Below are 22,218 nucleotides of genomic sequence, written 5' to 3'. Positions count from 1 at the left end.
TATCTATCTATCTATCTATCTATCTATCTATCTATCTATCTATCTATCTATCTATCTCTATCTATCTCTATCTATCTATCTATCTGTATCTATCCGTATCTATCTATCTGTAGCTATCTATCTATCTATCTATCTATCTATCTATCTATCTATCTATCTGTATCTATCTATCTGTATCTATCAATCTATCTGTATCTATCTATCTATTTGTATCTCTATCTATCTATGTATCTATCTATGTATCTATGTATCTATCTATCTATCTATCTATCTATCTATCTATCTCTGTCTGTCTATCTACCATATGTATCTATCATCTGTATCTCTATCTATCTATCTATCTATCTATCTATCTATCTATCTATCTATCTATCTACCATCTGTATCTCTATCTATCATATCTATCTATCTATCTATCTATCTATCTATCTATCTATCTATCTATCTATCTATCTATCTATCATTTAATTTTGGGTTATTCTACCTGTTTTGTGATTACCTGCCCTGTTTCCAGATCCAGCAACATCGAAAACCTTTTTGTAATGATCATACTCAGATGTCAGGGTCTTTTTACAATTTATTGATCAATACAAAAATTCAGGATAGAGGGTTCAGGGATTTAGGGAAAAAAAAGGGGACAGAATCTTCTGAAATAGTAGTAGTCCTATGAGAGAGACATTTAGAAATAGATACTGATAAAGAGGGCAGCCAGGTAAATCTATGACCCTACAGGAGCAGTCACAGCCCATGTGGTGCACCAACTAGCTTATGTTCCCTCTGTATGATACCAGGACCTATGGGTGATAAATCATTCTTACAGTGTCCAGACGGCAGCTTCTACCCAACTCCTCTGTGACACTCATTAGCAAGAATATCATTTCTCCAGCTTCCATTAGGTATCCATTCCAGCAGTGACTTAGGGTTTAAAGCCCCCAGGCACATGGCACATGCTGAAGCCAGGCCCTGTCAGCACATTCTCATGCAGGCCTCTTCCCAGGGAGAAGGCCCAGGAGAGATAGAGCCTTCTGGAAGGTGCTCCCAAATATTTATCATCTCCCCCAGCCATACCTCTGAGTCAGCTCCTCAGGGATTGGTCCAAGTTAGACATATATTTATAACCTGTGGTTAATCCTCCTCCACTGTATGCTTGAGCCTCCTCCGAGCAACAGGTGGAATCAATCAACCCACCAGTCTTGGGGTGACCATACACCTTACGATTATCGGACGAAACTTTTCATCCGATGATCGAATAGTCGGACGATTTTCGTACGGCAGCCCCATCCTGCCCCGATGATCGCAAGATTAATTTAATTAATTTAGCCGTAATTAACGATAAGCAGCTGGACGAAATGCAGTAATTGATTTGCCGTATTTTCATTAGCGCAAGCGCAGTGTAGATCGTACGACTTTTGACGGACGGAAACGCCAGCAACCTTACGAAAATCGTACGATCTAAAGTTGTAAAAGTCGTCAATCTGAGAGACAGAAAAAAAAAAAAGGAGCGCCTCCATAGTGTAAAACAAATTTTAATGATAAAAACATCAAGGGGGCTTTTTGGACCCCCAAATCCCATTGAACGTTTTCTTACTTCAAAGAAAACGGTAATTTCTTTTACTTGGTACCTCCTACCTGGCACTCTGCCCTTTTGTTTCTTCTGTAAGCGATCCAAGAGGCGCTGGGGCTAAGTCAATGCTCATATGGGGTACTGAAAGGAAAATATTTACCCGGAAAGCTCAATGGATCTGGTTAGACAGCTCACACCAAAGAACAGGGCTACCCTGCAGTGGGTACCCTGAAAGACATAAAGCATGGACCAAAAGAAGGAGCGCCAGACCAGATGGTAAAAAGACAACATTCCTTTAATGGTTTACATAGTAAAGACAGCCAACACTCCCTTTTCATCAGGAATACAAGAAAGTATAAATGTATATATTTAGGTAGAACTCGATGGACATGTGTCTTCTTTCAACCTGACTAACTTATATATATATATATATAAAACATTTTGTTTTTATTCAGCCATTTTGTCTCTTCTTCTAATGTAAACAACCTTTTGTATCTTCTGCAATTAGTTTAACAACTGTAAGCATGTAGCAGCCTCAAGCTGGAACTAAGTGGCCTCTTTTGAAGGTCATTTTATAGACCTAGGTGCATGCGCACTCAGTATTATGTTAATCACTGGAACTTATTAAACTATAAGCTCAATCATTAAACGGGAAACTGATGTTAATCTGAGACGTGTATCAGTTTGAATTCCTTGCATGATCATGCTAAACATAAGGGCAATATCTTATACAACAAATAACCCGTCGAAGACACGGGGGGGGGGGATTTATCAAAACGGGAGCAGACAAAATCTGGAGCACCTGTGCATGGCAACCAATCAGCAACTCTTTTTCATTTTCAAATCTCAACTGAACAAACTGAACAGAAAAGCTGATTGGTTGCCATGCACATTTTCTCCAGATTTTGTCTGCTCCGGTTTTGATAAATTCACTTCACTGTCTCTTATGTGTGAACCAGTAAATTAAATTGGACTCTTTTACCATGTGGCCTGGCGCTCCTTCTTTTGGTGCAAGCTTTCTTTTCATCTAGCACTAAAAATCAAAACACAAAATATAATCCTTCCTACACCACTCAAACCTTAAAGTGACATTAAAGCCAAATTTGTTTCCCCTCCCCCCCATGTTAATGTTAGCACTTACCTTAAATGATGTCTTTTATTCCAATCTTCCTCTTCTTTCCTGATGTTTTCATCTGTCCTTCCAGCGGTGCGGCAGCTCTCCGATCCAGCGCTGACTGCTCTGTCTCCGTCCGATCCAGCGGTGTCTGCAGGCGGATGCACGCATCCATAGACTTACCTTGCGTCTCTGCTCGTCTCCCGGCCGAGAATCGGAACTGCGCATGTGCCCGTCCTAAGATCCTTTGCGGCCGTACGATCACTTCCTGATTCTCGGCGCGGGAGCGAGCAGCGATAACGAGGTTAGTTTAAAACCAGTTCAAGCAGGGTTTTTTTTTAAACTTCTTGCCTATATCTACTGCTTGCTAGCAGTAGATATAGGCAAAAAAAACGGAGAGTTTAGAACCCCTTTAATATAAAAATATACGACAAACAGGGGCTCCTTTTGGAGTCACAAAGCCCACTGTTGGGTTATCTTCCACTTCCTCAAACTATATATAACAAAGTCCCCTACCGTGTATTTTACATAGAGGGTTTCGTCTCTTCTTCTCATTAAACTTTAGAAATCGTTTTAACATTTTATCACATCTAAAGTAAAAAATTAAATACCGTATGCAAATAACAGCGTGGGAGTATGTGATTAAGCACAGAAATTGTCGGTTAAACTTTGATAAGCATATAATTATAATTGAACACCAATCAGCCCTCATTGCTTGAGATCCAGAAACTTTTTTTTTTTTTTGGTTAAGATAAATATGCATGTAAATGTATAACATTCCAAATATTTATACTGTGTCAGACCTCGTCTCAAATGCCCGTTAGATCCTTCAAATCACAGCAGAAGAAGCAAATAGCTCTTCAGATTAGTTTAGTAATAAATTTGTTCGGAGTTTTAAAGACAAACTAAGCACAATTTTTGGAAAATTGGCAGCATAACAAATCCTCGAGCATTAAAAGCTTAATTCTGGTCAGCATTGTCAGCGATGTAGTGGTTAGTGCTTCTGCCTTGAAGCTCTGGGGGTCCCTGGTTCGAATCCTGGCCAGGTCACTATCTGCAAGTAGTTTGCATGTTCTCCCTGTGCTTGCATGGGTTTCCTCTGTGGTTTCCTTTCACACTCCAAAGGTATTGGCTCCTGTCTAAGTTGGCTCTATGTATGCGTGTTAGATGGGGACCTTAGATTGTAAGCTCCATGAGGGCAGGGACCGATGTGAATGTGCACATGTAAAGTTCTGTGGATATTGTCGGTGCAATATAAATACCTGTAATAAATCAATAATCATTAGGGTGCCTCTCCCCCACTGTACATTTAGTGCTCATTTAGTCTAGGGCAGGGGTAGGCCAGATCAGCACTCCAGCTGTTGTGGAATTACAAGTCCCATGAGGCATTGCCTACCTCCTGTCTAGGGGACTGTAATGAAGAGGCTAAGCAGACTAAACCAGCAGTAATTCATGAATGTACAAGAGGGAGGGGCACCCTAATGGAAATGCTGACCAGAGTTTAGCTTCTACAGTCAAGCTCAGGTCTTAGAATTTTAAAACGTTTGGATTCACATAAGGTACCTCTAATGGGCCGTAAAAGTAGAAGTATGGGCAAACCATATAATGCTGTCTTCCCACACTCCAAAGGCATGCTGGAAGGTTAAATGGCTCCTGTCCAAATTGGCCCTTTATGCATGTGTAAAAGGGACCTTAGATTGTAAGCTCCTCAGGGGCGGAGACTGATGTGAATGTTCTGTATGTGAATTGTAGGCACTGTATAAATACCTGTCATTAAAAAAACCCAGGATGTACTCAGAGCCAGGAGGCTGCGGGCAGTAGTGCTAAAATTAGGACTTCTGTTCAGAAAAGTTACCACATGACATGTTTAAGAGGCTGCAAAGACTAGTACAAAATGTGTAATTTCTAGTGAAAGTGCAGTTCTCCTTTAAACCCAGCAAGCTAGTCAATTCCCAGTGCCCAGTGGAAGGAAATGAGGACGGTGATTGAAGCAGAATGCAGTAGGGATTACAGATGAATCACACACTCTACCTGGTTTTAGATGAGCAAAAGGGATTTCGCCAGTAAGCAGTTCCCAAAGGCAGAGGGCATAGCTGAACACGTCGGCCTTTATGGTGTAGCGCGTGGACTGGCTGAAAACCTCTGGGGCCATCCAACGGAGGTTCTAAAAATGAAAGAGCAACTGTTACAGTCATCAGTATCAGGCAACAAGTCCCTATTGGTTTATAGAAAGCATTGTGCAGTCAGGAGCTGTGCGGGTCCTGCTCCAATCATCACGTCTGCTGCTACCAGTAACCTTCTACCACCCATATAGAATTCTGTGCAGGAAAACAAGTGTTTATAGCCTAGGACTCTCATACAGAAAGAAGCTAGCCTTGCAACACTGCACTACTCTTATTACATTACAGAAATACATTGCACAACTAGTATTATTAAATAAAATAAATGCATTTCACTACTACTATTATTAACTTAAATAAATACTTGCACTACTACTATTTTTAAATTAAATAAATAAAATGCACTGCTATTTTTAAATTCAATAATTACATTGTGCTACTATTATTAAATGAAATAAATAGATTGTAAATTAAAAAATAAATTGCACCACTACTATTTTTAAATGAAATAAATGCATTGCATTATTATTAAATGAAATACATACCTTGTACTACGATTATTAACTTAAATACATAAATTACACTACTATTAGTAATTAAATAAATAAATACATTACACTACTACAATTATTAAATAAAATAAACTTAATTAAATAAATACATTGTACTACTATCATTAAATTAAATAAGTAACCAACACCCTGATTTACAAGTGTATCTTTCCATATTTTTCTTTTATGACTATGTACCAAAGATTGTGATTTAAATTGTTTCATTTTATTTTTCTTGTAAATCTGTACTATTCGGATTCTGTACTTTTGAAAACCTTGAATACAAATTATATTTAAAAAAGAAAAACAATTAAATATATTAAATTACACTACTATTATTAACTTAAATAAATTGCACTACTACTATTATTAAATTAAATGTATACATTTTACTACTGTTATTAACTTAATTAAATAAATTGCACTACTAGTATTATATTAAATAAATAAATTACACTACAACTATTATTAAATTAACAGGGTTATTCAAAAGGGTGAAGAGTTTGGAAAAGGCAGGAGAAGGGAACAATCTAGGACAACATATCAGATTTGGAAACATTCTCCAATTCAGCTCACTTTCCAGCTCAGCTATGTTGGTCTAGATTGTTCACGTCTCCTGCCTTCTCCAAACTCTTCACCCTTTTGTGAATAACCCGGCAAATAAATAAATTACACTACTAATATTAGGAAATGACTACTAATATTTGATTAAGTTATTAAATTGCACTCAGTTAAATAAGTAACTAAATTAAATAAAATATTAGAATTACTACAGATATGAAGGAATTAAATATACTACAGATATGAAGGAATTAAATACCTCAATAGAAGTATAACTCAACATAATATTTTCAGTATAAAAGGTTAATAAAGTTTATGTCTAGGCATAATGAAAAAAATACACATTCAGTACATCTCTGCAATACATACACATTACCCCATGTTTTGTCTCTTTAAAAATGTTGTAAGTACAAAAAAATGTAAGTTCGCAATTATGTGGTATTTTGGATTCTTCATCATTTTCCGTCTCAATGGCAGTGGCCATCGGGACAAATGGAGAAGATGAATCTCCCCAGCGGGGACAGACAGGGCCGGATATACTCTCTCTGCTGCCCCAAGGCCAGGTTCCTCAATGCGCCTCATTGAGAATGGCAGACCTGCAGGCTGCATACAAGCGGCGGCTTCCCAGCTGTACATTTAGCTCAGCTTGCCCAAAGCAGGGCTACATGTAGAAAACAACTACCCACTCGGCGCCCGGAACTGCATGTCCCAGTCATCGGGAGATACCGGTAGGAATTCCACACACCTGCTGCCCCTCTTCTCACTGCTGCCCCAAGGCAAGTCCCTGGTTGGCCTTGTGGGAAATCCGGTCCTAAGGGACAGAGTAGGGATACAGATCAATGACAGGCTGTGGCTGTACGCTGGTAAATGCTGCTCTGAGGGTGTACTTTCGCACAGGTTCAGGATGTACACCCCTGGACACAGACAGTCTGCATGCATGGGGGTACATCCATACCTGCATGTAAGTATACACTTGGAGCAGCCTTTAGGCTGCCAATTACAATTTCAGCCCTAAAGGAGATTATTATCTCAAATCCTATAGAGATCCACTTGGTTATAGTATCTTCTGAATCCAATCAAATCCATATCTCAAGTCCTGATGAAGGAGGAGTGTTATTGACCCCCGAAACACATTTATGTTTCAATAGTGAACAGTTAAAGGCACTTTTGGACTCTTTCACTTGTTGGTTGTGCGTCCTTTATTTCTAAACCTTAGGTACCCATTAAGGGAAGCCTTTCTGCGTGGAATCTGCGTATTGAGCCCGTCTAATGTTTTTTTTTCTTCATTTGGCTGCATATACAAGTTTTTCAGTGCCGATTTGAGCTGAGCGACTTTGAGAGATATTGAGCTACATTGAGCAACAGTGTACATATTGTCGCGCTACGTAGCGCTACTTTTGGCATGGACTTCACAGCTGCTACATTGGGCTGTATCCAATCAAAAACGATCTTGATGTGACATAATTGCTCTTCCTGTTTCCTGCTTATGTTCCTGCTTATATTTCTGTGCAAAAGTGACACTTCTGTAGCGCAACAATGTCGTGCAATGCCGCACAAATTTGTGCAACATTGACCTACACCATTGAAATCTATTGGGGCCAAATTGCACGAAATCCGCCGAAAAATAGGTCATGTTCAAGCGACAAGCTTGAGCTACAAGCTACAGGCTACATTGAGCTGTGAGTTGTGAACAGCTCCATTGAAATGCATTGGACGAGCTACATTGAGCGACATTGAGCTGATCTTTGAGCTGAAATCGCTCAGTGTGAATGGGGTCTTAAATATATTGTTCCCCCGTGTTATTAGAATGCCAAATCGACTCCAAAAACAATTACGACCACGGAGTAGCTTTGCTCATGTTTTGATTGTTCCCTTCAATTATCATCATTAAACAAAAGTAGAAATCAATGGCTCGCACGCATCCTGGACTCGTTATGCATTTGTGTATCTTGTTTGAATGTAATTTCGGCCTGTGTTTTCTCTCCCGAGCTGGGGGGTGGACGGGGCTCTTGACAAAACATGTTTCTACTTTTGGCTGGCAGACGAATCTGAAATCCGCAGCTTACTGGGGCCAAACCCGGCATTGTCTGGATTAGTGTCCCAGAGAAATGCTCCATTATTAACAACCTCCTTTTTTCCTTATCATTATTCACGCGCTTGTCATTAGCTTTTACTAGTAATTAGAACCATGCATGCTCACGGCTGCCATGGTAACAGACTACAATACAGTTTGCCTCGCTAACAGAATGAGATTTGTCTAACAAGAGGGAAAAGCAACGGCACGCCGACACCAACGGCTAGAGTTAAGCTTATACTGTATGTAGTGGGCTTTCTATGGGCTCAGGCATCTTATCTTACATGTAGAGACTTAGCTGGTATCCTTTTGTACAACAGAGTGGTTGTTTATATAATTCCGGGAAGAACAGCCGGTTACTTATTTACATTGCATGTTGGGTCTAATCTATCGGCAGAGGAATTTCTCTAAAGCCTGCCATACACTTTTGGAACTTCAGTCAAGTCCTGCTGAATAGGCCGCAATTTGAGCACTGTGTGGCACCTTTGGGAACCCCCATCCTCAATTTGACAAAAGTCCATATTCAATTAACTTTTGTTGATGGAGCGGGTCTTAAAAATCTTGGATGAACAGGGACTGCAACCAATCAGCTGGCTAGGCCAAAATTTGAGCAGTGTGCGTGGCCCCCTTGGAAACCCCCATTCGAGAGTAGTCCATCTTTTAATCAACTTTTGTTGAAGGAGCTGCTTTGAAAAGTCTTGGCCAAAAAGTGACTGCAACCAATCAACAGGCTAGGTCCAAATTCGAGCAGTGTGTGGCCCCCTTGCAAAAGTCTGGGAAATCTGGGAGGGTTGCATCTAGGACCTCGCCGAGCATTCAGAAGAGGGCAGGAGTTCACATCTGACCAGACCTGCCCCACATCTCTCTCCCTGCCATACTGTCTTAGCCACACTGTGGGGAAGGTTAAAAGATGATGTGAAGGGGTGCTCCTGATGCAAAGGGGGCTTCTGATATGACAGGAGGGCTCCTGATGTGAAGGGGGGGACTCTGATAGGAAAGGGGTCTTCTGATATATAAGCCACGACTCTGATATTAAGTCTCTGATTGCTTGTTTTTGTGTGGGGTCCCCCCTTAAAATCCATACCAGACCCCTATCAAGGATAAGAATTTGTTATAGATTTTGAGGGAAACCATACTTTAGGCTCAATTCACAAAGCTTTAACACAAGGATAAGGATCTTTATTTTAACCATGTGACTGCAATTTTCAAATCTCATTGGACTTCACAGTAAACAACTATCACTTTTTTAGGAAATAAGTATCCTTATCTTGGTATGTTTGCTTCATGAATTGAGCCTTTTGTTTTTTTACATTTACCTTTATTTTTTTAAAATTTAAGACTGCAGTGTCTCGAGATTTTGCATACTTTTAAAGGGTGCCGCAACTAAAGAAAAGGTAGAAAAACCCTGTCTTAGAAATCCTTTGGGCCGGGATAAGCACTGAAAAATGTTGAGTTTGCCGAAGCTCACAAAGTACATAAGTAAAAATGGGAAGGGTAAGAGTCCTATAATATATGCACTTTCCTGCCAGAAGAAAAGACAAACAATGCATAGCAAATCATTGCAAACAGTAATATTCCAACGACATAACCACAAATGTCCTACATTTTATGTGTTTCATTTTTACAGAAGAGAGAAATTATGGTTATCAGCCATGTAATTGCAGGCAACCTTTTCAGAGACTATCATTTAATGAAATTACTGACAAATATTCAGAGTTTCCACACAATTACCCCGTATCTTGTGTTTTTCTACTTCTACTTCGTGACTTGTAAAACTTTTACCATATTTTATTGGTTGAACTCCATGGACTTGTGTCTTTTTTCAACCTTACAAACTATACTATGTAACTAACTATGCAACTAATGTATATATGGGGTAAAATATTTTACTTTACATAGAACAGTATTAGGAGTCAGAGAGGCGGCAACTGACCCTATGAAGAAATAAAAAGACAAAGTGGAAAGCCTAAAAGAAGAACTCCAGGCAAAAGTGTTCTTAAGGGTTAAAGGAGAACTATGAGGCGAGTAATTTTCACTCAACCTCATAGTTCGAGCTGACATGTGACAATGAAACTGTTACACGTCGGCTCAATATATCGGGAAGTGAGCGAACACAAACCGTCGCTGGCTCACTTCTCGATCATGTCCCTGCAGAGAGCTGTGACTGTCACTCACGGCTCCCTGCAGGGATTCTGCCCCTCCCCTGTCCGATTATCCAGCGCTGACTGGCGGAACGGACGGGGGAGTGGGCGGGCACAGCTGGCTCTGCCTATAGCTGTCACTCACACAGCTCCCGGCTGGGGTGGTCTCAGTATACCGCAAGCTGTAGCTCTCGATATACTGAGCTTTGGGTCACAGGAGGACGCTAGATCATGCCCTCCTGTGACCCTTAGGAGAACTATGGGGAAACACTTACCCCATAGTTCTCCTTTAAGTGCTTGTTTTTGTCTAGGTGCTAAAAATAAAAGTTATACTAACGCAAACAGCCGAACCAGGGCCGTCTTTAATATTGATTGGATCCTGGACAAATATTTTCTTGGGGCCCTCCCGCCCCCCACCTACCACACACTGCCCCCACCTACCACGCCCCCTCCCCGCCATGCAATTTTGCTCTCCAGAGCAGAGCAGGAGAGGATGTCAGAGGGAGACCTGATCCCGTGTAAGACGTCACGCTATGCGCCATACGGCAGAGGCAGAGCAACACAATGTGATGCCGATCGCATAGTAAAAAGAACGGTGTCGCCTGTGTATCTTTTGCAGGCTCAAGGTGAAGCTGCTTTCAGACCTACAACAATAACTGGGTCTGGAGCTTGCCCCACGTTAATGACAGCCATGTGGTGAGCTGGCTGCCTGCTTCTCTGGTCACTGAAGCCTGTATCCTCCTAAACTGCAGCATTGGAATGTTCCTCGGTGTCCTCAGGTCTATACACTGTGTATAGAACATGATAATTTATGGTACAGGAGGAGGAGGAGGAGGTTGCTGGATGGGGCGGCAAGCTCCTGGGGGGGGGGGGGGGGGGAGGGAGAGGCTCCAGGGACCGGTCTAAGGCTGGCTATACACTGCTCCAATTTTACTAAAGCATTTTCGTACGAAAGATCTTTCTTTTGATTTTCTGTTAGTTGATGATGATCGGTTTTGACCTTAGTGACGAAAAAAAAGGAGCAAGATGGAAAGTTTTTCTCGATTAAACAGTGGAGGTGGTTTTCCTTTGGGAAACTCCATTCATTCTGAAATCGAACATTAGAATCAAATGACCAACATTCAGCAGGTGCCTGATGGCATTATTGGGTGGTAAAGAAAGATCTTTCCTATGAAAGTTTAATTGTAAATCTACTAGTGTATGTGTAGCATAAGAGCACGCCGCCTCCGAGGATCGGGTGAGAATAATATTTTTTTTAACAACTGGACGTACTAAAACTTTTAATAAAAAGAATTTATAAAAAAAATTTTTTTTAAACTAGACAAAAATAATTACTTAACCCTTGCAGAGCGGATGTAGCCCCACTGCAAGGGTTAAGAAAAATTCTGCCTGGAGTTCTGCATTAAAGTGACACTGATCACAAGTTAAAAAAAAAATATATACAGTATATATCCAATATCTTTATTGGTTGCTATCTGGGTCACTTCTATGGTCAGTGTCAGACAACACATCCCTATTTGTATAATTAAACCCTCAGGGTTTTTTTCATGTATCTACTACTAGCGAGAGGTAGATATATGCAAAAACAAAACAAAAAAGTTACCAAAAAGGTTAAAACTTACCCGTGTCTCCGCCGCACGCTCCCGTCCAAAGCTCTGAAGATTCTCCGATGGCCGTAAAGGATCATGGGGCGGGTGCTCGCGCAGTAGAGATCTTCGACCGGGAGAAGAGGAGAGACACAGGGCAAGTCAATGCAGGCAGCCCGGAATCGTGCACCCGCACATACTCTGTGGGACACTGAAGACGCAGCAGTCAGCGCTGGATTACAGAGCGGCACCAGCTCTGGAGGGACTCCTGAAAACTACTGGAAAGAAGAAGATGATTGGATCACTTAAAAGAGAACTATGGGGTAAACTTTTTATCCCATAGTTCTCTTTAGGGTCACGGGAGGAAATATAGCTCGCTATATACTGAGAGCACTGCTGCTGGGATGGATCCCGACAATACTGTCGAGATCCATCCAGCTGGCTGATTGACAGCGGGCTCTGCCTATCTAGAGGCAGAGCCCGCTGTGCCCACTCCCTCACTCTCAGCACTAGAGAATCGGACAAGGGTGGGGGGAATCCCTGCGGAAAGCTGTGACTGACAACGCTCTCTGTAGGGAGATGATCAGAAAGTGAGGGAGCGACGCTCACTTCCCGATCAATAGAGCCGACGAGTGACAGCTTCATTGTTTGGATTTTAGACTTTAATGTCACTTTAATACTCAGAAAATCAACATGTGAATGTTTTTGGCACGTTTAAAGACTTGTCATGGGTATAGTACTGTATACTGGATTGACACTTAAGTTAATAGACATTGAATCTAACAATCCAGTTTACTGACACCTTGGAATGGGTTTTAAGATGCGCCCCACTAAACACAATCTACAGCTAAACTCTTGGCATCTTGAATTCTATTGTAACTGCCACATTTTGCAAAGCGCTTTGTAAACTGTTGGCACTTGATAAAGTCTGTATAATAATAACGTTTACTACAATGTAATTTCAGAAAAACATCATCCCAATAAACTCTTATTGCTTATGGGATCTGCATGCCTAATTCCCTTTAACATTCATACACATTAAATAATATCAGAACATTAGGAACTGTGTGTGACCTTCACCCCTTTGGTCAGGAGCTCTGTCACATCCTTCCCTGCCTCTTGTGCCTTTCTATTGATCAGTGAGGCTTGTTATTCTAGTGATGGACAAAATGTAGACACAGGAAGTAGAGGGAACGGGCAGACCCATCGTTCAACGGAGCTGAGCACGATTTTGGGGTTTTGGGACTTCTTGCGTGTTCCTACAGCTAAAACAACGCAACAGATTCACTTTTTGAGTAAAAATGCTCACAACTGGGATATTTGCTAAGAAACTTCAAGATTTGGGCGGGGGATACGTTCCTCAACGCACATTGTGGGCATAGTTGTCTCACAGTTTCAGAAAATAGATGTTTCCTCTTTGACTGTCCCTTACTCCACCCAGTAACCGGTGTCCTTTTGCGTTTCCTCCAACCACAATACAGGACCTCTTACTTACTGAAGATACTTACTGAAGGAGCCGGGCCAAAATGGTGTTACAACCATTACATACAGTTAACAACTTCTAATATGTCTCAACATCATCAGTAGAGATACAGTCTCCTCAATGTCACAATATTCTAAGCCAGGTTAAGACCAGGGAAAAAATGTAAGATTCTGTGGAAAAGGTTTGTTCCTTGGAGATGGGTGTACATTTAGGAGCCAAAGGTCAATGCCTACAGGCCCCAATGGAAAATCGGGCCTACTTCTGACTGCTGGCTGTGCAACTTTATACTAATTCCAATTTCTGTGCATTAAAGTACAGAGTAACAATGGGCCTTTTGCTGTACTAAAGCTGAACTCCAGGCAAACAGCTAAATACAATTGTAGAATACATACAGTATATGACTGCTGCTTGGTCTGTCCTTTATTTCTATCCATTTAGTCCTAAGATTTACACAGCCCAGCCAGACTTTACAGCCATCCTGGTGACCTGGCTTTTTCTTGCTATAGTTAAACAATACATCCGGGTCTCCTCCCTGCCCCCAGCCCGGGATTAGGAATGAGATTCGGGTTCAGCTGACACTGTACGTGGCTGTTCACATCTGATTGCTTAAGGAGTGATTACATGCGGCCGGGGACAGATGAGCGGCACTTTACTGAGAGCTGTTTGCACCTGGGGCAGCTCCTGTGTCCCTAACAGCTGGTCTTCACCCCATGTGTGAATGCATGCGGGCAGCTGTGGAGACTGTCATTGATCTGTACAGGCTGAGTAACCAGAGCTAATCGAAAATGCCTGGCTGTATCTCCTGCAAAAATACATTGATCTGGGCGGTGTATAAAAAGTTATAGATTCATTTATAGCCCATGCATATTGAGGATTCCAAAGGTACTCATTCATCAGAGCCGAAAAAGTGCTTTGTGAAAGGGAGACCAGATGATGGACTTAATCAATATTGGAAAATCTCGGTGAAGCGTTCTTACTGACGAAAAACAAGTGTTAAAGGATTTGCTGCAGATGTGGATTTAGGCAGCCTGGCTGTCACATTGATTCGTCAACTTCTGTACTTCCGCAGTCACTCACACAGATTTTGTATCACTCACTGGGTTCAAGAACACTGGATATCGGATCAATGAGAAATACTTTTATTAAAAGAAAAAATGTATACAAACCCCGGGCTGTTTGGTCATGTTGTCCTCATCGACCGACTGAAGAAACCTTGACTCTGTAAAGAGATAAACATCAAAATATTTTTTGCACTTTATTTATTCATTTTAAGCAAAGCTGAGATACGACTGAACATCCGCCACAGGAAAGACAATGAAAAGTTACTGGTTATACACTCCTATTTCTATATATTTCCGGTATGAAAAGATACGTCTTGTGTTGTGGTGGAGCACAGGGCAGTATCTGCAGTCCCCTAAATGACCAAATGAAAGGTTGTGCTGTATTCAACCTTGAAGACAAGATGGGGTTGTATTGTATGGTGTCACCAATGAATACTAGAGCCTTGTACACAAGGGTCACAGCACCACATCATGTGCAAAATGGCAGATCCCTTGACCTGTCAGGGGAGGGAGCCTTGACTGCTGGAATCATTTAGTAAGGACGTGGTCAGTAAAATGGACCACTACTGTATAAGTGCGTTATCAATGATTAATTGGGGGATAGGTTACAAAGGCGGAGACAAGCAAAGTGTTAAAAGTGTGAGGAAGTGGGCTTGCTGGCCTTTTGGGAATCGACCAGCAAGCCAAACATCCCCTCCCACCCTACCCTACTTTTTCTTTTCTAACTTGTTACAGCTGTGTTGGCATGTTTTTGACCTTGCCAGCTTATCCAATTACCACTAGTGATGGGCTTCGCAGCTCCACGTGCCGAGCCCGCCAGGAAGTTGACAGCGCGCAGCACCAATCACAGGTACTGAGACATGTTCCCGGTCCGCAGCTGCAGAGATCGGGAAACGTCTCAGTGCCTGTGATTGGCGCTGCGTGCTGTCAGCTTCCTGGAGGGCTCGGCACGTGGAGCTGCGAACACGCCGGAGCCCATCACTAATTACCACGTTAACTTTGCTGAAATTCTTTGATGGTTGGACATCCGTCTAGAACCGATGGTGAAGACAGATTTTCTGCATTGTGTTATAAAGACATGATATTTGTGTGCTCACGGTTTATCCGTGACTGGCACGGGTTAATGTAAACAGAAAAGAGTTATGTTTAATATGATGATGAACGTCAAAGCTGTGGCCTTGCCCTTCCGATAAAGTTAATTTGTCTAGTATATATTGGTGGTGGGTGGGGAAGGGTAACAACATAAAACAAGTGTTTAACTATGATTCTCAGCAGTCAAGAAAATTCTGCATTCTATGGCACAGCACAGTCAATCAGCTATTCCATCCCGATACCCAGGCTGCGTTTATTACACACACCCTAAAATATGTGGATTGACAGCCAGAAATACCCACTCACGGGCTGACCAAATGTACTGTCCACCATGGCTGAGACACAGGAAGGAGGATCTTTTTATGCTTATTACATGGCGCAGTAGGAGATGGGGTGTAAAATGCCCTTCCTCTGTGGAAGCCAATGGCCCATACATTGTTTTATATAAGAAAGGTTTGCTTTCAGCATAAATTCTAAATTAAAACATGCTTACTTGTCTTCTAGAAAAAAGTGATATATTATTAGTTTTACCCTTCAAATACTGAGTCTATGACAGCTGTTAGGAAAGAATTCTGAAAAAAAAGGGAATCCTTTCTCATAATCCATAACTATGCTAAATATACCATGTCTACCACTACATACAATACATTGCTTTTTTGACACGACAGAAGAGTTTGCTACACTACTTGTTATACTAACAACTACCTAATCACTTGCCCCCTGGACCCCATTCCCTTGCACCTTTTCCAGTCACCCTCTTGCTCTATTCTACTCTCTCTTAACTCAACTAAAAACTGAACAGTTACTTTTCCCATCAACTCCTTCCCAGACGGTTATTACCTTGTATATTACTTGTCCTTCCTTTTAGAAGGTTCTCGTGACCAGGGCACCCTTATAATCCCTTTTTTTTTTATTGTATTGTAACTGTACTGTTTACCTTCATTTTGTAAAGCACTGCACCAACTGTTGGTGCTATATACAGTAAGTCCTGTATTATACTACTACTACTACTACTACTACTACTACTACTACTACTACTACTAATAATAATAATAATAAAGTTTACAGTAAAGTAATAAATACAGTGTGATCAGAGGGCATCCTGTATTATACTCAGCATAGTTTACAGTGGCTGATGCACAGAAAGTTGGGTCTTTTTCTGTTTATGCAGTACTGGTGCAGTGGGAGGATGTCAATTGCTCCTCCCCTGCAGAAACCAGTGGCTCATATATTTGTTATTTTTAAGAAGAACTCCAGTTTTTCTTTGTTTTTTTTAAAAAGCTAATCATTGTAGTGGGGCTACCCCTGCACTTAACTGCTCATTTTTCTCTAAGGTCCGGAATACAGAAGATATGGTCATCTGATCCTCATTCTTGCTTCAGTCAGCACTCACCTCTCCCCCCTCCACTTTGGCTGTGATATGTCCCTTGGTGTCCTTATGCCTAATGCAGGCGAATGGACTGCATTAGATGTGATGACATCACTGGGGCTTAGACCACCAGAGCCCGGGGAAGAAAACACTGCGTGGTCAAGTCTAGCAGCCGTGGGGACCAAGGCTCAGGTAAGTATCTTTTTGTTATTTGAGACCCTAGACCAAAATGAGCAGTTAACCCTTTTGGTTCAGGGGTAACCTGTCGGGATATACGGCTGGGTCGTAGGTGGAACCCATTGGCAGGGACGGGGCAGGGTCCGAAGTCGAAGTACCAGAGGGAAGTCCAAAAAGAGTAGTCGAGTCCAGGTCGGGGCAGGCAGCGAGGTTCAAGAGCGAGAGGACAGGTGGAATGGTCGGCAAAACGGGAGGTCAGGCAAGTCTCAGAAAACAGATTCACACACGGGAGCTGGGTGATCACCATGAGGTAGAATAACTCAGCAATGAGTCAAGGCTCTGACCGGCTTTACTTACACAGGGAACGCCAAGGACCACCCCCTGGCTGCCGGGGCAACCAGGAAGCTTCCTCAGTCAGGAGCCAATCGCAGGGCTGATGGGGCAAGTGGTGAGTGCTAGGGACCTCCCCCAGCCTGACTAGCACCTGAAAGTGCTAAGTGGCGCAGGCGCACTACGCCCTGTGTACCGCGCATGCGCACTGGCAATCACGGTGCCCAGTGTCCTGCCAGGAGGAGGTGAGCCCCGTGCCCTGTGCCCACGCTGGCGAGCCTGGTGAGGAGCGGTACCTCTGGTTCCCTGACATAACCCCACTTCAAGGGTCAACTTTTTAGCTTCTTGGAGCTCTTCTTTAATGTGATAAATGTCTGTTTTGAATAAAAAATGCTAATTAGTTCTGTAGAAAAAAAAGGAATTTTAATAAGTTTGCCTTTGGAAATGCCAAGTCAATGACAGCTGTTAGGAAAGAATCCTACAGAGACAAAAATATTTTTATTTCCCGCAGCCATAATTGTGTTAAATATAATTTAAAGTGGTTTTTTTGCGTGCGCCTGTGAGAAATAATAAGCATGGTGTGATCACAGGACAACCTGCATAATACTCAGCGCCGATCTGGTGTGAAAAATTCATAAGTTTGTCATGTGTTAATCTGCTGATACCTAGTAATTCTTTCCTGTCCTCGCATAGCTTGTGTTTGCGTTGTGGATTGTTGTGTTGTTGTGTTAGTCGCACCATTTCCTATTTAGAGTGTTAAATGTATTTTATTACAGTTTGCTGATCTGCTGCACATATATTCCACACCATGGATTGTATATATCAGGTGGGCAGCAATAATACTTATTACGGATGCACCGATACCGGTTTTTCATTATCAATTGCGATTTCGATATTTTTTTTTTGCGGTACTCGCTGATACCGAATACCGATACCGGAAGTCCCATTAAGGAAGCCAGGCCACTTGTAATGACTCGCCGCCCGGCTTCCTGATTAGCCGGGAAGCCAGCTCCATGCTCCCTCGTCACCAGGTGATGAGGAAGCATGAAGCCAGCTTTCCCGCCAATCAGGAAGCCAGGGGCGGGTAATAACTCATCGCCTGGCTTCCTGATTGGCCAGCTTCCTGACCCATCAGGGAACGGGGCTGCGAGTCATTACACGCCGACTGGCTTCCTGATTGGCAGGGAAGTCGGCTCCATGCTCCCTCATCACCAGGTGACAAGAAAGCATGGAGTTAGCTTCCCGACCAATCAGGAAGCTGGGCGGCGAGTCATTATACGCCAACCAGCTTCCTAATTGGCCAGGAAGTCGGCTCCATGCTCCCTCGTCATCAGGTGACAAGAAAGCATGGAGTCAGACCAATCAGGAAGCCGGGCAGCGTGTAACGACTCACCACCCGGCTTCCTGATACTGGGAGTTCTGTTATCGGGATAAGCATCGGAAGCATTTGGCTGAGTACAAGTAGTCACCCAAACACTTTGTATCGGCACCAATACCGATACTAGTATCGGTATCAGTGCATCCCTACTATTTATAAAGTTTATTGATTCATTTTGAGTTTTATGTAGATTTAAACCCATTCAATAAAATCTCATATGAACTTTAGCACATTAATGTATTAATAGTCATTTTCAGCATTTTTAAATCTGCATCCGTCCGTCCGTTTTTCTACTACGGGCGGACGGCAACTGGTTAAAGTAATTCAGCTGATCCTGCTATAAAGGATTTTTCACTCACCTCATAGTTCCAGCCAACCTGTGACAATGAGACTGTCACAGGTCGGCTCAGTAGATCGGGAAGTGAGCGAACACATACCGGCGTTCGCTCACCTCTCGATCCTGTCACGGCTCTCTGCTGTGACAGGGGAGGGGCTGGATTCCCCCCTCCCTGCTCCGATCCTCCAGCGCTGACTGGCGGAATGGACGGGGGAGGGGGCAGGTACAGCTGGCTCTCACTCACACAGCTGGGCGGATCCAGTCGTAATTGTCGGGATCCGCTTCAGCTGTCTCAGTATACCACGAGCTGTAGCTTGCGATATACTTCGCTTAGGGTGATGGGAGGACGCCAGTTTGTGTCCTCCCGTTACCCTAAGGAGAACTATGGGGAAAAGCTGTAAGCCCATAGTTCTCCCTTAAGGTACCTGAATGCATTAAGTATTAACTTCTGAGTTTAGTGTTACTTTAAAATGAGGAGACACGATGTGCACATTTGCGGTACCTGCATACGTTATTTCCAAATGATCTGTACCCACCATCATAAGGCTAATTTGCAAAAAGTATACCATAACATCTAATTAAAACACAGCATTGCAAATGCCATGGAAATGTTGCACAACCCATGTCAGAAGCAAGCAATAAATGTGTATGTACGCTGACCCTAATGCATGATCAAATGAAACTGGTGGGCGGCTCAAGGTAATGGTATTCCACCGCTGTCTTCACTGTTCCTCCAGTGCGTATAAGAGAAGAATCCAGCTTTGTCCCATGTTATGCCAATATAGAACCAACCAAGGAAAAATTCTCATCCTGCCTCCTGGCAGCATTTCCACGGACTGTTCTTCTAACCTTACATCCTATTTGAAGAATGATAAAATGTAACACATATAGGCATCTTTACCTCCAAAGTCTGCAACCACAGCATGTCCATCTTCATACAGCAAGATGTTGTGGCTGAAAGAAGAAAATAGGTTACACTTGTTGCTCCTTAAAAGGATTGAAAAGCATGAATACACTGCAAATTCTGGCTGTCGGTATGTTAAAAGATTGAATTCCATTTGCAAATGATAATGTAAAAGTTGCCATCCATCTCCTCAGGTCACATCACACCACACTGGAAGCTCTTAAATGAGGAAAATCCACCAATAACAAAGACAGCACAGGAAACTCCTTAAAGAGGAACTGAACTCTGGAAGCTGCGCCCAAATAAAGGGCAGGCAAAGGGAAACTGACTAGTCACCAGTATAGTCTATGGACTCCCTGCAAATGATCTTTTCCCTATTACTGACTTGCCATGCCTTGTTCGGCTCTGTGTCTCTGTGTGGAGGTGGACATCTTGGTAGAGGCAGGGCTTTTCTTCCTCATGTCAGAGCCTCCAGCAAGGAAAACAGTGAGCAGCACAGTAATGATATCACCAAATCTCACTTCCAAACCCCTGAGACTAGCAGTGCCTTAGATCTCAAACTGCACATATACAGCTATGAGGCTGTTGGCAAAGTAGAGCTTAGGCACAGTTACATACCAGCAGTGGCGTAACAACCTAAAAAAAATGTCTGCCCCGTGCGCCCAGAACTCTGGTTACGCCACTGCATACCAGGAAGCATAATGCTACCAGAAATACAAAAGGTACATTTTTTCATGGTACCATAATGCACAATTAACATTTTACAATGTTTCCTATAACATAGAAAATCTTAATTTCTTTAGTTCAGTTTCTCTTTAAAGTAAATATAAACTCGAGCTCTAAAATATCATATATGCTAAACGTGCTCAGGAAATGTCAAAGTAATGCTCAATATTTTTTAATCTGCAGCTTTCATTAAAACGATACATAATGATTCTGCCATGAAGGTTCGTGATAAGGCACTTCCTGTTATAGGGTGTTTCCTGTCTCCCAGCTGGCTCCTATGTTGTCACTATGCCACATGCTCTATCTATTGATATCACAAGTAGCCATCTGAATACACATTACACAGGCACTGTTTGCTGTGGTCACCATCAGATCACTTGTCCTAAAAAACTAAATGCAGCCATCACTAGAGTGTGTAGACCTGCAGCAGCTGCAAAGAGGCTGATGGAGATCAGTAGTACTGAGATGCAACATAGGATGAAAACATTAACTGTATTTTATTTTATATATTTTTTAAATTGTGACTATTATGACTGTGTTTGCCAAACAGCAGGCTGGCATACTAAATGTCATCCAGTTAGAATTAACATGTACTTTAAGGGAGATTATTGACAACCCCTTAAAGATCCCCTTACACATACATTGTACAGCACAGCAGCATGATTGGTTCATTACATATATACACTGTTCTTGTTTAGTGACTGTACCCTATTGTTTCTTTCATCTCATAAAAAAACCCACACACGAAGCCTAGGATGGAGACCTTGAATGAACATTGTTGTGTTACGGAACAAATCTTACAGCTCAGTTGCAATACACATGAGATAACAAACACTTTCCCGTAGGGTAAAGGGTACTGGCTTCACTGCATACAGACATCCACTGGAGTGCTCCTACAACAATGAATGAGTAACGTGACCACAAAACTAAAGTACAGCAAGTATCACATGAAAGGAAAACAAAATCACATACACTACACACTGTATCGGGGAAAGCAATGGGGTGCCATTCAATATACTGTGCGCTGTGGTAACCCATAATAAATGTGAATCTGGCCTTAAAGCATTGATAGGCATCAGGAGCATTACAGCTTTTGTGCAACTACAAGCCCCATGAGGCGTTGCAAGACTCTGAAAGCCATGGGCATGCCATGCAGACGCAGAGGCATGATGAGATTCTAGCACAGCTGGAGTGCCAAGGTTGCCTATCCATGAACTGTGGACTCCTGACCCTTGATCTATATGAGCTTGTTGGACATCTCATTGCCAAACCATGAGCATTTATATGAAGCTGCAACCCCCCTTTTGAAGTTATAACAGCCTCCACATTTCTGGGAAGGCTTTCCAAAAGATACTGCAGTGTGTGGAAATTTGAGCCCATTCAGCCAAAAGAGCATTTGTGAGTTAAGGTCCTGATGTTGGATGATAAGACCTGGCTTGCAGTTGGCATGCCAATTCATCCCAAAGGCACAGCTCCACAGTGTCCTTCATTTGGAGGGACTGTACCTTCTTTGTAACCAAAAATTCTGTCTGTCTTTTCTCCTCATTTGTCCCTCTTTTTGGACAGGGTTAGGGTTGAGGTCAGGACACCATGTAGGCCACATGAGTTCCTTCACACCAAACTCATCAAACCATGTGTTATGGAGCTGGC

The 22,218-nt window shown here is 42.4% G+C and overlaps 1 protein-coding gene across 1 annotated transcript in view; it reads right to left on the bottom strand.

The window, feature by feature from the left end:
• LOC108804952 (serine/threonine-protein kinase TNNI3K) overlaps window positions 1-22,218 on the bottom strand; it is a 150,011-nt gene that overhangs the window by 77,463 nt on the left and 50,330 nt on the right. The window contains exons 18-20 of the mRNA XM_018576888.1: window positions 19,840-19,892; window positions 14,361-14,413; window positions 4,710-4,842 (exon numbers count right to left, since the gene is read on the bottom strand). Coding sequence (XP_018432390.1) covers window positions 4,710-4,842; window positions 14,361-14,413; window positions 19,840-19,892 — 239 coding nt within the window. The remainder of the gene's footprint in view (window positions 1-4,709; window positions 4,843-14,360; window positions 14,414-19,839; window positions 19,893-22,218) is intronic.

This window comes from Nanorana parkeri, unplaced genomic scaffold, assembly GCF_000935625.1.
Source record: "Nanorana parkeri isolate BGI_ZX_2015 unplaced genomic scaffold, ASM93562v1 scaffold79, whole genome shotgun sequence".
In the NCBI taxonomy this organism is placed as follows: domain Eukaryota; kingdom Metazoa; phylum Chordata; class Amphibia; order Anura; family Dicroglossidae; genus Nanorana; species Nanorana parkeri.
Note: the sequence above shows the minus strand (reverse complement) of the source record. Positions and strands in the feature narration are given on the sequence as shown.